The sequence below is a fragment of the Pristis pectinata genome, chromosome 10 (genome assembly GCF_009764475.1).
Source record: "Pristis pectinata isolate sPriPec2 chromosome 10, sPriPec2.1.pri, whole genome shotgun sequence".
NCBI classification, from domain to species: Eukaryota; Metazoa; Chordata; class Chondrichthyes; order Rhinopristiformes; family Pristidae; genus Pristis; species Pristis pectinata.
Window position 1 is genome coordinate 55,112,947 of NC_067414.1, and position 19,170 is coordinate 55,132,116.

Consider the following 19,170-nt stretch of genomic DNA (forward strand, 5'->3'; position numbering starts at 1 on the left):
CCAAAGACTCATGGTGTTCTGAGAATTTCACCTCATTTCTGTCATGAATAGGCTATTCCTTATTTTAAAACAATGACCCCTTACTTCAATTTTAAATGGTGGCCCATTCCAGGTATAAGTTGAGTAAATATTCTTTCAACTGCTTTCAATGCATTAAAATCCTTCCTTAAATAAGAAGTTGAGTACTGTACACAATACTCCAGATGTGGTCTCACTAATACCATATATACCTGAACCATAACCTCCCCACTTTTGCATTCAATTCCCTTTGCAATAAACAACAACATTCTCTGGAAAATTGCTGCAGATGCTGGAAATGCAAAATAAAATTGTTTTTTATCCTCTCATTCTATAAATTTTTTAAAATTTTGTTTGCTTTAGCATTTAAAGGGCTTTCGCTGTGGTCTCAGTACCAGCAAGAAAATAGAGCCATTGTAATCGGGAAGAAGTACAGTTTAGTCTTACCGGAACTGGAGTTTAAAGAAAGAGGGAAAGAGAAGGAGGTCATAAAGCATACTCTTGGAGCTAGTAATTGTTTACAAGCACCTGACTCTAGGATGAGTGAAACAGAATGTGTGGAAAATCACTTTATCAAAACAATGGAGTATGAGCCATTTGGAAGTACTGAAAACCTATCCCATGATGACCTGTGTGCCGAAACCTCAAAAGTCTGCAAGCACAAATCACCAAAGCAGCATTGTGCATCGAATGGCAATGTGATTTTTCCCAAAGTGGAGAAGAAGCAAAAGTGTTCAAGCAAAAGCACCAGTGCACGCAAAGGGATCTTCGAAAATGGCTCTTTGAATCATCAGAACAGCAAACCAGAGGCTGTGCTGCGGTAAGAGATCCTCATGTTGGTGGGAATCCTCAGTCTTATGTATAGAAATATGCATAGTCAAATATTAGTGAGGTGTAATTGGTTAAATAAGGGTGAATGGCAAAACATTAGGTTAAGTGTCTGATTCAGCCATTACAAAACAGATTAATCTGTCAACATGTGCAATCAACAAGATTAATCCAAATATACTGTACATATGTCTACAATATATGACATTTATGCTTTCCAAAAATGCATTAATTAAAAAAAAGTCACTTGAACCTAAACCTTAACTGAAATGTGACATGTTTATGCATTGAAAAAAACTACATGAATATTTAAGACTATCCAGTCTTAGGATCATTGAAAGCAAAAAAAAAGGTACTGTAATGACAATTAAATCTTTTGAGCCAGAGATGTTAATACATTTTAAGAACATTAAAACAAAAATACCTGCTCTGACCAAAGGGTGATGAGGAACATTTCAGAAGGTCAAAGAGCTAAAGCAAAGTTTTCACCAATTGGACTGCCCCTGTTTGCACCTTACAGTACACAACAGAGTCCACAAACTTATGGTTGCTTGTTATACCCACCACAACCTTCAGTAACTTGGGCTCTATCTTTGCCAGCAGCAGTACAGCAGGAGGCAGAGGCACTGGAGAAGGTGGAGTGACGAATGAAGATTGTTGATAGCTGAGGGATGTTGGTGTTTTGCATTGATCAATGAATGAAATGAATGATACACGTGCTACAAATGGGGTTTGATGATATCTTTACCCACTGACTAATTCAGTGAAGTAATTACATGTCTTGTGGCTTCAAGTCTTTGGGGCTTAACTCCTCTAGTTTACCTCAACTGCTACCTCATCGCACTGCTGCCGCTGTGAAGTTGGAGGGCTTCCTGGCCTCCTGTGGGTAGATGACCTCTCTCCTCCTCTTTTACCAAGGCTTCCAGGACTCCCCCTGTTGCTCAAAAACAGAAATGTTGGAAAATCATGTAACATAGAATAGTACAACATAGTAACAGGCCCTTTGGCCTATGATGTCTGTGCCAAGCATGATACCAGATTAAACTAATCCCTTCTGCCTGCACATGATCTATATCCTTCTATTCCCTGCATATTCCTGTGCCTATCTAAACAGCCTAGTAAACATCACTATCAAAAAACTCAGTCAGTTAAGCAGCATCTGTGGAAAGAGAAACTGGTCAATGATTCGAATCAGCGCAGTCTTGTTTTTGTTTCATATTGCAGTGTCTGTAATTTTTACTTGTTTCCCCTGTTGTTCATGTCTTCCAGCATGCCACTACAGGCTTGGAACTCCTTTAGGAGTTGCAGGCTAGATGGAATCAACTCTCAGTAGTTTGGGGTGATGCCAGCTACTCAAGAAATTGAGCTCAGTAGTTGTGAGGCAACACCAACAGCAGCATGCTTATTATTGTGTTATTGAGAGAGCAGCATGAATTTTGAATCTGTTCTGCACTTGAGTCAAAAGAGTGCAGGGATCTCAGCATCTGATTATCAGTGCCAACCTTTAGTCCCTCCTCGTTTATAAACTTATTCAGAGACCATGTGTTTTATTGTGCCAGTCAAAACACATCCATTTAGATTACTATACCTTGGGTCAGTTTCTAGGTATTAACATTGAAGTTGTCACTCATTGAAGAAGTATTGATTTCAGGAAGGTCAAGGAAGTTATAAAGTGGGCAAAAGCATATGGGGCTCTGGGATTCTGTTCAAATTATGAACAGAGATGTAAAATACAAGTGCAAGGAAGTCATGACGAATATGTACAAAACACTGATTTGTCTACATTTCTATATACTGCACTTTAGGAAATATGTAAAGGCTTTGGAGAGGGCATAGAAGAGAGTCGGTAAAATATTCCAGATAGAGAGACTTTATATATGTGGATAGATCAGAGAAACTGGGGTTGTCCTCCTTGGAACAGATAAAGTTGTGAGGGGATCTGATAGAGGTATTTAAAATTATGAAGTGTGTAGATAGGATAGAGAGAATCTGTTGCCATTGGTGGAGGAGTCAAGAATGAGGGGACATAGAATGAAAGTGATCGACAAAAGAACAAAAACTCAAGAACTTTTTTAGCAGTCAGTGGTTATATTGAGTCAGAGTTCCCTCAGAAACAGACCCTTTGACCACCACGTACATGCTGTGTTAGGTCCGCAGTCTTCTATTCATTGGCGATTCCAGTATATGTCTAGATGCTTTTTAAATGTCATGAGAGTATCTGCCTCTACCACCTCCGCTGGCAGTGCATTCCAGTCTCCAACCACTATCTTTTTGAAAAAATTCTCCCTCACATCTCCTCTGAACTTCCTGATGAATATTTATAAAACTTCTCACATTACTCCTATGCTCTTTTATCTTTGACACCCCCACCATAGATAAAACACATTTACTATTGACCCTGCCTATCCACTCAATTTTTTATACTTCTATCAAGTCACCTCTCAGCTTCCTCCGCTCCAGGGAAAACAAGTCCAGCCTATCCAGTCTTTCTCCCTAAAACCATAACGTTCCAATCCAGGCAACATACTGGTGAATCTTTTCTGCACCCTCTCCAGTGCAATCATATCCTTCCTATAATGTGACGGCTATGGCTGTACACAATACTCCAGGCATGGCCTAACAAATCTTTTATAAAACTGTTAACATGATGCCCCAGCTCTTATATTCTATGCAATGGCTACTGAAGGCAAGCATTCCATATACCTTCTTCATCACTTTATCCACCTGTGCTACCATGTTTTTGGGATCCATGGACATGTACCCCAAGGTTCCTCAGTTCCTCAATACGTCCTAGAACCCTAACCAATTACTGCATAAATCGTCCCCTTGTTTGCCTTCCCAAAATACATAACCTCACACTTGTCAGGATTAAATTCCATCCGCCATTGCTCTGCCCAACTTTTCAGTAGCTTTATAACATCACCCATTTGCGTATCATCTGCCAGACTTATGATGCCTTGTTCATACACATCCGAGTCAATAATGTACATCACAAACACAGTCGGTCACTGCACAGATCCTTGTAGTACACTGCGCTGATTAACACTCTAAATTCATTGGGCTTCTAAATTAAAATAAATGCAGTTTAATCTATCTGCCTCATCATGTCTCCAAGTACTATATTTGACACCAAATACCCACCTGTTGACTCCAACCCCCTGCCAAGCTAGTTTACACCCTCCCCAACAGCATAACAAACCTCCCTGGATATTGGGTTCCTTCCAGTTCAGATGCAATCTCTGTTTGTACAAGTCCACCTTCCCCAGAAGGGGCCTGAATGATCCAAGTATCTAAAACTCTTCCTCCTGCACTGTCCCTTTAGTCATGCATTCATTTGACCCATCCTCCCATTTCTGTACACAGCAGCATGTGGCACAGGTGGTAATCCAGAGATTATAACCTTGGAGGTCCTTCTCTTTAAACTTCCACCTAACTCCATAAATTCACTTTACAGGACCTCATCCCTTTTTCTACCTATGTTGTTACTACCATCTGGAAGGCATTGCCAGAAGACAAATTCAATTGTAGAATTCCAAAGGGAGTTGGATAGATATCAGTAAGTAAAGAATATGCAGAGTTATGGGCAGAGGCTGGGATTAAATGCATTGCTTTTACATAGAATTGGTACGGATTTGGTGAGCCAAAAGGACTTCTTCTCAGTTGTAACCATTCTGTAATTCTGTAAGTCACCAATAACACCGAATTTGCTTTCTTTTTCTCTTCAGCCCTGAAATTCCCAATGAAATGCTGGGAGCTCCCAGCAAATTGAAGCTCCATCGCTGGACTCCATGTGGAATCCAGCAGCTGAGCATCTTGACAGATACCCTGCCACAACTGCCAAGTAAGTTCAGGATCCTGCATTGGACTAAGCTGGAAAGAGTGCAGAGGATGTTGCTGGGATATGAGGGTCGAGCAGGTTGGGACTTTTTGTTTTCCATTGGAGCATAGAAGAATGAGGGGAGAACCTACAGAGGTGTATATAACTTTGAGGGGCAGAACTAGGGTGAATGCTCACAGTCTTTTTCCAAGGGTTGGGGAATCAAGAACTAGAAGGCATAGGTTTAAGGTGAGAGGGGAGAGATTTAATAGGAACCTGCGGGGCAACTTTTTCAGTCAGAGAGTGATCAATATATGGATTCAGCTGCCAGAGGAAGTGGTCGAGGCAGGTACATTAACAACATTTAAAAGGTACTTGGACAGGTACATGGATAGGAAGGGTTTAGACGGATACTGACCAAACGCAGGCAAATGGGACTAGCTTGGATGGGAATCTTGGTTGGCATGGACCAGTTGGGCCGAGGAGCCTGTTTCTGTGCTGTATGACTCTATGACTATACAGGTCCTGAAGCCCTGGACTTCCTGGTATTAAAAGAGTTCCGTTTGAAACCCTCAGCAAAATCTGGGCTGCTGCATTCAAATAAAATTATAAATAGCATGTCTGTTGCTCTCAAAATATAAATGGGTCATTATTATTTTTGTTTCACTTTGAAACTCGTACTTACAAATAAAATGGCAAAGTTAAAAGACACTATTTAGTTACATTATTAGTAAACACTATTTTCTAATTTACCTAAAGTGATTCAAAGAACAGTTTTTTTTAAACACGAAGTAAAAATGATATTATGCAGAGCTATTTGTAATTTAGCAACAAAGTTAGAACAATCGCTCTCATCGGAGGAGGATTCCAATAACTGTAAATTTTTTGTAAAATATTTAAGCTTATCTGAGGTATTTAGACCGGAAGGCCCCAGTTTCATTCTCGTAATTCAGACATTGACGGTCAGCATGGTGCCTTGTCAGTCTATCCTTTTTCCAGGTCATTGGATTGGTATTCAAGGGTTGATTTAACCAGAGCTCAATCCCTCCTTGGTCTTATATTCTACTATTTTTGGCTGTGTTTTATTATACTAATAACATGGGTACTTAAGTAGTTAATGTTACTAGATTGTAATCCAGTGGTATGGACCATTGATAAGGTGACACAAATTCAAAGTGAGAGGAATTCATATTCAAATAATTAAACCTGGAATAAAAAGCTAGTGTCAATGTAACAACTGGATTGTGGTAAAAACCCACTGAGTTCAGAAATATCCCTCAGGGAAGGAAATTTGCTATCTTTACCTTGCATGGCCTATATGCGATTTCAAGCTCAAAGTGATGTGGTTAACTCCTACCTGCCTCCTCCGCTAGAGGGGGAAATGACAATCTTCTCACTGAGGAGGTCTACATCCCATGAACAAAGTAATATTTTTGTTGAATGCTTCTTGCATCTGTTATACAGGTTTAGTTTTCAATTGGCTATGGATCCTGGATCTCTTTTAACTTCATTCAAAGCAATTTCAGGAACATTCATGGAGCATGTGGGCACTCCTTTTTGCCTTTCCATCAATGCCACTTTCTAGTCTGCCCTACTTTCACTTACCACTGTTACCACACATTTTGTCCAACACTTTCTGTAGGGGATTATACATACATACACGATGATGAAGATGAACCTGTTAGGACCAGGGAATTGAAATGATTGAATGGGCAGAGGGCGTCTGATGACTAGTGACCATCAAAGATCTTTTCACCTTCATCAAGGTACAAATCAGGGGAGTGATGTAATATAGATGACTCCCACATTATGGCAGTTCAGGTGACAGAAATTCGCCCTAATGGAATTCACAAATCACTATCAAAAAATCAGGGATATGGAATAAAAATTTGCTCTTAGGATGTACCTATATATACCAAAAACACTGTTTGTGCTCTCTGCTTTTGTTACAATGATTCAATGAGCTGACACTGACTTTTGCAAATTAGAAATGACCAGAAACAATAACTTTGGCTCCATATTCATTGGGAAGAAGCCAGATGAAAAGTGAAACAACGTCAACTGTTAATGTGCACATTCAAGTTTGTAGCTCTGATTAAAGTCTCCAATATGATGTGGATTATTTTAAACCCTATCTATCAATTACACATGTCAAAAGTCACATAGAATCAAATTACTTTTTATCAAAAGTGAACCCATTTCAAGTCATTTTAAATGCATATCTTCAACATCCACATTTGAATTCTAAATTTGCTTGATGTTATTTAACCCAGACAAAAAAATAATCAGGTTATTACATTGAATACTGGAAATCTAACCCAGGAAACGCTGAGAACGCACAGTTGTTCTGTGACTGAAAGTGACTAAAGGTGAGATCTTGCTCTGGAACTAGTACGATCAGAGAAAGGTCTTCTGTATCACTGACAAGAACAAAACATTTCACTGTCCATAGCCTATTAACATAGAATGTAATAGAAACCTAAAAGCTTGCATACATTTTAGCACCTTTCATGACCTTCGGATTTCCAGCACTAACTAACAAAGTATTTCTGAAGTGTTATTGCTGCTGCAGTATGGATAAAATGTCAGCCAATGCAAACACAGCAATCTCCCGCAAACAGCAGTGAAATAAGTGAACAGATATTCTGCTTTAGGCATTTGTTGAGAGGTGGGTCTTGCCCGGAACCCTAGGAGAACTTTGCTTCATGCAGCACCATTGATCCACTATGTCCATCTAAAAGGGTAAACATGCCTTTGACATAGAACATAGAAGACAGGACATGAGAACACAGGAACAGGCACTTCAGCCCACGATACCAAACTAAACTAGTCCCATCTGCCTGCACATGGTCTATAGCCCTCCATTCCTTGCCTATTCATGTGCTTGTCTAAATGCCTCTTAAATATTGCTATGGTATCTGCTTCCACCACTACTCCTGGCAGCCCGTTCCAGGTACCTATCACTCTGTGTGTAAAAAAAACTTGTCTTGTAAATCTTTAAACTTTTCCCCTCTTGCCTTAAAGTCATGGCCTCTATTATTTGACATTTACACCCCTGGGAAAAAGGCTCTGACTATCTGACAATCTAATCTGACTCTGACAATCTAAATTATGCCTCTCATAATTTTATATACTTCTATCAGGTCACCCCTCAGCCTCTGACACCACAGCAAAAACAATCCAAGTTTGTCCAACATCTCCTTACAGCCAATATATTTCAATCCAGGCACATCCCGGTGAACCTCTTCTACACCCTCTCAAAAGCCTCCACATCCTTCCTGTAATTCGGTGACCAGAACTGCACACAATACTCCAAATGTGACCTAACCAAAGTTTTATACAGCTGCAACACAACCTGCCAATTTGTATAAGCAATGCCATATACCTTCTTTACCACCCTATCCTCTTGCGTTGTTGCTTTCAGGGAGCTATGAATTTGCACCTCATGATTCCTTTGAGCACTAACGCTCCTAAAAGTTCTGCCAGTTATTGTATACTTTCCTCATACATTTGACCTCCCAAACTGCAACACCTCACACGTCTGGATTAAACTTCATCTGCCATTTCTCTTCCCATATTTCCAGCTGACCTAATGGCCTGTTGTATTCTTTGACAACGTTCTTCACTATCCACAACTCTGCCAATTTTTGCGTTGTCTGCAAACTTACTAATTAGACCACCCACTTTTTCATCCAAATCATTTGTATATATTACAAACAGCAGAAGTCCCAGTACAGATCCCTGCAGAACACTACTACTCACAGACCTCCAGTCAGAATAACACCCTTCCACCACTACTCTCTGTCTTCCATGGCCAAGCCAATTCTGAATCTACCTTAATCTTATGGATCAGCCTACCATGAGGAACCTTTTTGAATGCAGTTGCCGGCTGCCAAAGCTGAAAAACATGATGATGCTGGAGGAACTCAGCAGGCCAGGCAGCATCCGTGGAGAAAAGCGGGCAGTCAACATTTCAGGTCAGGACCCTTCTTCAGGACTGTCTTCTGTCCTGACCCGAAATGTTGACCGCCTGCTTTACTCCACAGATGCTGCCTGCCTGCTGAGTTCCTTCAGCATCATTGTGTTTTTCACCTAGATTCCAGCATCTGCAGTCCTTTATTTCTCTAGTTTCCTTAGCTATTGGAGAAAATTGTTCTTTGGAAAAAACTGTTCTGTGGAGAAAACTAATGAATAGCCAGTTTAAAACAGCAGGACAATAAGATAGCTTCCTCAGCCTTAGTCAAAAAAGCCTGCCTTGCTAGTTGTAATGACTTGTGTGGATGATTCAAATGCTTCCTCTTCCAAGGCCAAGAACACAGTGGCCATCCTCTCTGTTGACAGGGGCTTGTTGCTGTTGGAGATAAAGTTTTTGTGAATAACAGAAGTTCTTATAATCCCATTTGTTGTTGCAAAATGTCTTGACTTTTTTTTAAAATGGCAATACCAGCACCTACTTTACATTTACTTGTTTTGCTTTTACCATTTTGGGTCTTTGTAGGTGTTAATCATGACCAGTTGGTCACACTCTTACCTCAGAGTCAGATGCTTCGAGGTTAATCCAGAGAAGTGCACGTATTAAGACTGACACTTTCATGGAGTGTTGAGGAAGCAATGCATTATTAGTGGTGCTGCCTTTTGACGAACCGTTAAATCGAAGCCCCGTCTGCCCTCTCTGGGTGAATGCAAAAAATCCCACAGCTCTATGTCAAAAAAAGTAATATTTGTCCCTCCATCATCTTCACTAAAACAGCTTATCTTGTCAATATCACATTGCTCTTTGTGGGAGCTTGGTGTGTGCAAGCATCTCCTCCATTATCACAGTGACTATATATCAAAAATACCTCTTGGGCTGCAAGGTATTTTGTGACAACATGGCGTCATGAAAAGTGTGGTATAAGTACAGGTCTTTATTTCCAAACCTGCCACTAGTTCCTTCCTGCTTGACAGAGTATATATGGGTTACAATTTCAAAATTTCCCCAGCTATCATACGTTGAAATTTGGTCTCCACACCCCACCTAGCATTCCATGAGAGCACAACAAAGCAGACGAGTTTCATTTTCCATTGAAATAATGCTTTGAAAGTTGCTGTAATATTGAGGCACTAAAATGAAATATTGTAAGAATGTAACCAGTTTTTTCACAAAGTCAGGAAAGCTAACCATAATTTTTGTTTGCCTAGATTGGAAAGTGATATAAAGAAACTGAAGGCAGACCTACAAGCCTCTAGGCAATATGAGCAGGGACTCCGTAATCAGGTTAATGTATTGACCAACAGCAAACAAAAAGTACGGTCTGAGCTTGTTCAGCTTCGACAAGAAAATGAGCTTCTACAGACCAGGTAGGGATGGGCACAGTGCATAGTATGGAACAGGCTTTATCTAATCACTTATCTTTCTCAGATTAAATGGACAGCAGTTAGCCGCATTCGGGGAATGGTTGTTTTTTCCTTTCCTTTTAGAATGCACTGCGCTTTGCAAGCCAAACAGAAGGACAAGCAGAACATTGCCTATCTAGAGAAAAAGCTTAGAGCAGAGCTGGAGGGTCGAGCTCTGCTGGAGAAACAGCTGATGGATGCAAAAAGGAGAAAAACAGATGAAGCTTCAGTTCTTACTCGGGCCGTTTCACTCACTGCATCCATCAGGTACTGCTGTGATATGCCTATCTTTTACAATGAACGGACTGGTTTATTCTTTCCAAATGAGTACAATAGTGTAATTCAGTTTCATTTTTGCTTACCATTTCTTAATAAAGGAATCCATTAAGTAAATATTATCCTGTAGTCAATTTAACAAATTATACGAGAGAAGTTTAACATTAGTCACTGTGAGTCAGTATTGGGGAAATGAACTGTGAAGTGTGTTAGCAACTCATCTGGTGCTTCAGAAGGGAGACCTGGAATATTTTAACTCCTGGGCCCCACTATCTAAGATCATCCAATCAATTGGGATATGGGTGGAAAATTGCAGGGCTTGGCAGCCACTTATTGGGACAAATGGAAGGTGGGATTGAATGTCAGGACCTGTTTGTTTTGGCTAAGTGGGTAGGTTGTTATCATCTGCTGAGAGTCCCTAAATATCTCCAGTTCTCCACCTCTCTTCTTTGATTTGGTTCCTTTTTTGTTTGATAGTCCCTGTGAAGCACTGTGATGTTTTACCAAGTTAAAGCTGTTAAATAACTGCAAGCTGTTGTTTTCCTTCATTTCTTAATGAGCAAGGGGGGAAACATGTAACCAAGAAAAGACAAAACAAAATATACACTCCAAATTGCCTTTTTAATATATTTAGCAATTTTTATAAGAAGTTCTTTTTGAAGATATTGCTCCCCCTAATTTGACTGAGAGATGGGACGAGTTAATGCTGGCCTCTTTTTCCTTTTGCAACAGGTATTCCAGTGAGTTGGAAGCACAATGCAAACTCTGTTGTTACCTTACATTGTAAAATCATGACCTACACATTAGATTGTGTTGTGCTATTCATGTTGACACCATGCGATTGATGACATACTCAACACAGAGTGAAGTACAATAATGACTATTTCATATCAATCAAAAAAAGTGAGCAGGCACATCCTCTTGAGTACTGACACGTCTGATACAATTTCCTTGGCAGACCATGCACAAGGAGCTGCTGTTCCCCTTTTGTAACACTGAAGGATATTAGACCATGTTGACCCAGGAATGACCATCAGTTAGCACTCCTGGGACAAATGGGTCTTCACAGAGCAGTGCCAGATTCAGATCCCACAAAGGTGAGTCCCATATTTACCTTTTGCCCTTCAAGTTTCTCCTTTCCAGGCATCACCAGCTAACTCCCTCATCTCATCAGGCAATCAGCCCAGCATCCCTTTGATTCCCATGAAAGCCTTAATCACCACCTCACTTCTTCAGCCACATACTTGTTCACTGCACCTAGCCCACCCCAAGAACCTTTGGTCTCTGTCCTGGGCAGCCTGTTTTTATCCCAGGAAAAGGTGCAGTTTCTGTTAAAGAGCGAGGCCTCACCTGCGGTACCGTGGAGGTTTGGGGGCCCATGATCGAAGTGTGACCTGATCCTTTGCTGGACTAGAATTTCCGGGTCACAGAACTTAATTACTGAGAAAGCTGCCATGTTTCCAGTCCATGTCACCTCTATAGCTGGCACCCAGAAACAGCTTATTTGGTCCCTTATCATTTCAGAGTTGTATGTTTTTTTTCTGTGTGCTATGTATTTATCCACATGGTTTATAATTTCCAGGGGAGACTGTACAGACACCTTGAAGAACAGAATGAAAGAAATGGATGCAGAATATAAACAGCTGCAAACAGAACTCAAAGTGAAAGATGAACACTTAAGGAAAGTAGAGCAGGAAGTGCAGGTAGGTATCTCACACCATGTTTCAAAGTTCTTTATGGATTAGAATGAAGCTTGCAGGGTTCATTGATGGTGTCACCGTTCTTCCAGTGCTCAGCAGTTTTGTGGTTTGTGTATTGGATGTGTGAGTAACTGTGAAATTTTAGTGACACGCTTAAAACAAGAGTGCAGGCTGAGTAGATTCCAGCATTTTGTTTGTAACATCACTCCCTTTCATCCCCCTTCCCCCACCCACCTATCTTCCCCCTCTCACTTGGACTCACCTATCACCTGCCAGCTTGTTCTCCTCCCCCTATCCCCCAACACCCCCCCACCCCCTTATTCTGGCTTTTGCCCTCTTCCTTTCCAGTTCTGAAGAAGGGTCTCGACCCGAAACATCGACTGCTTATTTCCCTCCATAGATGCTGCCTGACCTGCTGAGTTCCTCCGGCACTTTGTGTGTATTGAAAAGATTTCATGTTTGTTCATACAAGAGGATCCTTGGTGTAACTTGGGTCCAGTGTTCCACCAACAACCAGATCGTCAAGACACTTGGTCTGCAGCAGATGATCTTGGAAGAATGAAGGCTTCACTGGTTGGGTCATATTAAGCAGATGCTTCAAAACCACACACCCAAGCCTGTAACTATGGGGAAGATCAAAGCTTTGTTTTACTGAGAAAGTAAAATAAGCCTTACAGAAATTCAAGACCCTACTGATGGATGAAATGCACTTTCCCATGAGCATCTGATTGAGGGGAGGAGAAACAAAGCTGGTGTAGCTACTGCTGGGAATCACCAGAGAACACAGCCCAAACCTTGCAAGCAACCCTTTTCCTCTTTGTGGAGAATAGATACCGCTTCACTGTTGGATGGCCTGCCACTCTCAGATTAGCTTCTACCTTTTCTGGCATGATTGGCTGGACTTTGCCTTGTTCCCATCATTTGCCAAGATGGATGGTGCCATGGCTATTGGCTGGTGGTTTGGTGTGGGTGGCTGTGGTGTGGTGTGTGGCCATGGCTATTGGCTGGTGCAATAGTTTGGGTGAACACTGGGTGGCGCTGTTTCTGGCTGTCTGGTGTAATAGTATTGGCTGAGCACTGGATTGTGCCGAGGCTGTTTGGCTGGATGCAATGGTATTGGGTGAACACTGGGCAGCAGCGTGACTGGTTGGCTGGGTGCCCAGGGACTGGGTGGTGCTGTGGCTGGTTAGCTGGGTGCAATAGCATTAGGTGAGCACTGGGTGGCAGTGTGGCTGGGTGTGAGGATTGGCTGAGCGCCAGTGGCAACAGATTGACGAGACTCTGCAAGGAAAAATACTGGAGATAAGAGTGAAAGGGAGTACAAGGTTGGATGGATAAGTAGAGTGTGAAACATCGAAGTGTGTTGGAATGGAAGTGAACCCTGAACTTGTAAAAAATTTGTTATGTTTTTCATTAAAATATCAAATGAAAAGTCTGGCTTTATACCATACTTCCTGGCAAAAGCATGCCGTTGGCTCTTCTTCCATGGTTTAAAATGTTAATACGACTCTGTAACCCCCTAAACTAGACAGTTTGCTGAATAAGATTTTTTAGAAGTGGCACTGAAAAGTCACTGTTAAAGGATCTGTTAAGGAAATACTGTTAACCACACTGTCTCTGGTAAACTTTCATGAACAATACAGAAAAGTTTCAAGGTTGCTCTGTTGATACATGGCCACTACAATGTTGATATTGCTTGTTTAATTTTTTCTTTTAGTAACATTGTCACAAAAAAAGTTATGACAATTTAGAAATTTTATAAAATGAGAATGAAATCAGTATTACCGGATTCAGGTGGATAGAAATTGGTCATAACTATTTTTAATTCATAATTATGTAAATTATTAACTGCTGCTGCAAAGTACACTTTTGCATCTTTGCTACTGACAAAATCATATTTAGTTGTGAACCCTCCCATATCAAATAGCTTAGGAACACTCATTTTCTGCTCTAAGGCATCTGTTGAAAGCATTGGGAACGATATCTGTTGGTTGAGGTTCTAGAGCTGGTTGGCATATGCAGCTTAGAAAAATCAACACTTTTAGAAATGCAGAGAGGGTGCTGCTGTGTTGCTGGAGGTGAGGATATCAAGTTGGTCACTTCCGGTGCGTGAGCTTCTAAGTGATCAACATCGGTGTGAAACAGTAAATGCACCTGAGATTACACTATTAAACAAATTCATTACTATTTTAACTGTTTTTATTAGCTTATATGTAAAGGTGTTCCTTTGATTGGAGCAAATTTTAACATGGAAAGAATTAAAGGTAAAAAACATCATGTGCTTTTATAGCTAATAAGAAATATAAGGAATTGAAGACCAGACCACATAGTCCCTCAATCATGTTCCACCATTGAAAAAGAATGTGGCTGATACTGTAACAGGTCTATTTTTTATGCCCAATTCTCAAATCCCTTGATTCTTTGAGCATCCATAAATCTATTGATCTCAGCCTTATGGAATCTCTGGATTACTACCTCAGCCACACACTAATTGGCACAGAGTCAAAAAGATTAAAGAGATTAACATGTGGCTCAAAGATTGGTGTGGGAGAAATGGGTTTGAATTCAAACAGGAAGAAGCTGTTCCAATGGGATGGGCTCTACCTGAATCATGCTGGGATCAGAGTCCTGGTGAGTTGCCTAACTAGGGCTGTAGATAAGGCTTTAAACTAAACAGTGGGGGGGGGGGGGGGGTTCAATAGCATGGAAAATCGAGGAAAAGGTCAAAAGAGGAGCGTAGGAAAGATTATTAAAGTCTCCAGAATAAAAAAATAAGACAGAGTTCAGAAAGAGTTAGGTATCTAACTTCAGGCAACACAAGGATGACTTTGAGAAGGGAGGTGGTGATTACAGGACTGAGGATGTTGTATCTGAATGCACACAGTATACGTAACAATGTAAATGAGTTTACAGTGCGCATCGAAATTGGCGGATACTATGTCATGGGCTTCACAGAGATGTGGCTGAAAGAGTATCAGAGCTGGGAGCTAAATGTCCAAGGATACGCATCATATTGAAAAGACAGGCAAGTGGGCAGAGGGGGAGGAGTGGGCCTGTTAGTTAAAAACGAAATTAAATTGATAGCAAGGAACAATATAGGATCAGAAGATGTAGAATCTTTGTGGGTAGAGTTGAGGAACTACAAAAGGTAAAAAGAGTTATGTACAGCCCTCCAAATAGTGGTCAAGACGTAGGGTACAAAATACTCCAGGAGATAGAAAAGGCACGTGAGAAAGGCACTGTTATAGTGACCATAGGGGACTTCAATATGTGGGGAGACCAGGAAAAACAGGTTGGAAATGAACCACAAGAAAAGGAATTTGTGGAGTGTCTTTTTAGAGCAGCATGTGGTAGACACCACTTGGGAACAGGCTATTGTGGATATGGTGTTGAGTAACGAGGCAGACTTGATCAGGGAGCTGACCCTTAGGAGGCAGTGACCATAATATGATAGAATTCATCCTGCAGATTGAGAAAGAGAAGCTGAAATCAGATGTAATGGTATTACAGTTGAGTAAAGGTAACTACAGAGGCTTGAGGAGGATCTGGTCAGAGTTGATTTGGAAGGCGACCCTAGCAGGAGAGGCAGTGGAGCAACAATGGCAGGAGTTTGTAGGAGTAGTTTGGAATTTCATCCCAAGGAAGAAGCACACTAAGGGAAGTCAGGGACAGCATAAGATAAGAAATAAGATATCTTCATTAGTTACATGTACATCGAAACACACAGTGAAATACATCTTTTGCGTAGAGTGTTCTGGAGGCAGCCCGCAAGTGTCGCCACACTTCCGGTGCCAACATAGCATGCCCACAACTTCCTAACCCGTACATCTTTGGAACGTGGGAGGAAACCGGAGCACCCGGAGGAAACCCACACAGGCATGGGGAGAACAAACAAGCTCCTTACAGACAGTGGCTGGAATTGAAGCCGGGTCACTGGCGCTGTAAAGCATTACGCTAACCGAAAGAGAAGGCGTACGATAATGACAAAGATTAGTGGGAATCCAAAGGATTGGGAAGCTTTTAAAAGCCAACAGAGGACAACTAAAAAAGCTATAAAGGAGAAGATGAAATATGAGGGTAAACAAGCCAATAATATAAAATAAGATTCCAAAAGTTTTATTTAGATACATAAAGGGCAAGAGAGAGGCAAGAGTGGACATTGGACCACTTGAAAATGATGCTGGAGAAGTAGTAACAGGGAAATGGTGGAGGAACTGAATAGGTACTTTGTGTCAGTCTTCACAGTGGAAGACACCAGTAACATGCCAGAAATTCAAGATGGTCGGGGGGCAGAGGTGAGTGTAGTGGCCATTACTAAGGAGAAGATGCTGGGAAGTTGAGCTGGATAAATCACCTGGAATAGGTGGACTACACCCCAGAGTTCTGAAAGAGGTAGCTGAAGAGATTGTGCAGGCACCAGTAGTGATCTTTCAAGAATCACTGGTGTCAGGGTGGGGGAAGGGGGGGGTTCCTAGAGGACTGGAAAGTCGCAAATGTGACACTCCTGTTTAAGAAGAGAGGGAGGCAAAAGACAGGAAATTATAGGCCAGTTAGCCTGACCTCGGTGGTTGATAAGATTTTAGAGTGAATTATTAAGGATGAAATTTTAGAGTACTTGGAAGTATATGACAAAATAGGGTGAAATCAGCATGGTTTCATTAAGGGGTGATCTCGCCTGACAAATCTGTTGGAATTCTTTGAGGAGGTAACAAATAGGTTAGACAAAGGAGAGTCAGTGGATATTATTTATTTGGATTTTCAGAAGGCCTTTGACAAGGTGCCGGGCATGAGTCTGCTAAACAAGATAAGAGCCCATGGTGTTAGAGACAAGGTACAAGCATGGCTGATTGGCAGAAGTCAGAGAGTGGGGATAAAGGGGTCCTTTTCAGGTTGGCTGCCGGTGACTAGTGGAGTTCCACAGGGGTCAGTGTTGGGACCGCAACTTTTTAACTTTATATATTAATGATCTAGATGAAGGAACTGACGGCATTGTGACCAATTTTGCAGATGATACCGAGATAGGTGGAGGAACAGGTAATGTTGCAGAGGCGTGGAGTCTGCAGAAGGACTTGGACAGGTTGAAAGAGGGAAAGAAGTGGCAGATGGAATACAGTGTAGGGAAGTGTGGGGTTATGCACTTTGGCAGGAAGAATAAAGGTGTAGACTATTTTCTCAATGGGGAGAGAATTCAGAAATTGGAGGTGCAAAGGGACTTGGAAGTCCTAGTGCAGGATTCCCTTGAGGTTAACTTGCAGGTTGAGTTGGTAGTAAAGGCGGCAAATGCAATGTTAGCATTCATTTCAAGAGGACTAGAATATAAAAGCAAGGATGTACTGGTGAGGCTTTATAAGGCGTTGGTCAGATTGCATTTGAACAATTATAGGCCCCTTATCTAAGAAAGAATGTGCTGGCCCTAGAGTAAGGGGGTGAAGGATTACAGGGAGAAGGCAGGAGAATGTAGTTTAAATTTAAAAAATCAGCCATGATTGAATGGCAGAGCAGACTCGACAGGCCGAATGGCCTAATTCTGCTCCTATATCTTATGGTCTTATGGAATAGAGAGTGCCAGAGATTTGCAACCATCTACATCAACAACTTTCTCCATACTCAGCCTTAACCCCTTCACCTAACACACATCTCCTTGGTTCTAGTTAAGATGGTAGGTTTGAAAAATTATCTGAATTTGTTGCTTTTATCACTTTACTGCAGGAACTTTGTAAATATAAAGAAAATGAACAGGACACTGAAATGTTGATGGCAGCACTTTCAGCCATGCAGGATAAAACTCAGCACTTAGAGACCAATCTCAGTGCAGAGACCAGGATCAAACTGGACCTCTTCTCTGCTCTTGGGGATGCCAGGAGACAACTAGAGATTGCACAAGGTAAGCAGTGTTTGTAATTGTAGAGTCATTGTTATTGTTTATAGAGCTGAAAGGAAGTTCTGTGGCCTTTTTGATGCATTAAGTGGGGCAGGTATTTTTTTGGGGCATGCAGGTTGAGCAGAATAAATTTCCGCCATAAAATTGCTGCTCCTGTGATTTACGATCCATTAGTAAAGGCTGGCTGCCCTTATTGAAATATGTCATACTGAGAGCTAAGGTGCCATGTGTTTGGATTCTCAGTTTTAGCACTTGTAAAATACATGGGGCAATAGTTAGAGTAAGAATGAGCCAGCAATTTCATATAAAGACAAAGTAATGTAAACAATGGTCTTGATTCTGCTATCTTCTCTCTTTCCCCCATGAATGAATAAAGGCAGTCAACATTAAAAACCGAGTGTATCAGAGGATATATAACCTTACATACAATTAACATCAATTATCATGTGTTAATTTTGTTTTTCAGGACATATAATCCAACAAGATCAGGAAATTGAAGAGCTCAAACAGAAGGTTGCTGAAGTTATGGCAGTTATGCCGGGGATCACTTACAGTGTTGCAAACACACTCAGTCCCGCAACTTCACATTATTCCTCTAAATTTGTGGAGACTGGGAATTCTGTACTTGATCCTAACACTTTAATGTACCAGCCTCTGAAGAAATAAATGCACTATCCTCCTTAACTAACCTTCAATTATTATTTTCTTACACCCATGGCTCATACTGGAGGAGGTGAATCTTTTTTTTGTATTCGTACATAATGATTTTTCTTTTTATTGCATTTAAGGGATCTTTAGATATAATTATATGGCACTAAGGTGCTTTTTAATCATATAATTGACTAGGTTCTTTAGAAAACATGGATATCTGGAAGCATTTGGCCATCATTATGTGCTTCAATCTACCCAAAACATTACAAATTCTACCTGAAGATTTCAATACAGCACCTTACTGCTTAACTGGTATTGATACAATATTTGAACAATGCCAACATAGCATGACTGCTTTTTATTGCTTGAAGCAACAGTCAGAATTAACACTGGATCAAACACTAAGTCAGCATTAACAAGCAAATCATAAAAAGCACAGGGATGATTATTGCAAAACAATGTTGTGGAAATATTAAACTAAAACAAGAACAAATTTCTAGCAGAGCAGGTCCATTATTTGCACTTCTGTGGATTTTATTCTTAGGTTCACCAAAAGTATAACAAAACCAAGATAATAACGGGTAACATATTCACATTAAAAAATGGTGTCATCACTTAAAAGG

General features: G+C 40.9%; 1 protein-coding gene across 1 annotated transcript in view; it reads left to right on the forward strand.

Moving 5' to 3' along the window:
* Positions 1 to 18,562, forward strand: part of LOC127575155 (macoilin-like) — a 72,171-nt gene extending 53,609 nt beyond the window's left edge. The window contains exons 6-11 of the mRNA XM_052024848.1: positions 382 to 838; positions 9,845 to 10,003; positions 10,124 to 10,306; positions 11,898 to 12,018; positions 17,725 to 17,899; positions 18,363 to 18,562. Of these exons, the coding sequence (XP_051880808.1) occupies positions 382 to 838; positions 9,845 to 10,003; positions 10,124 to 10,306; positions 11,898 to 12,018; positions 17,725 to 17,899; positions 18,363 to 18,562 (1,295 nt within the window). The remainder of the gene's footprint in view (positions 1 to 381; positions 839 to 9,844; positions 10,004 to 10,123; positions 10,307 to 11,897; positions 12,019 to 17,724; positions 17,900 to 18,362) is intronic.
* The last annotated feature ends 608 nt before the right edge of the window (positions 18,563 to 19,170 follow it).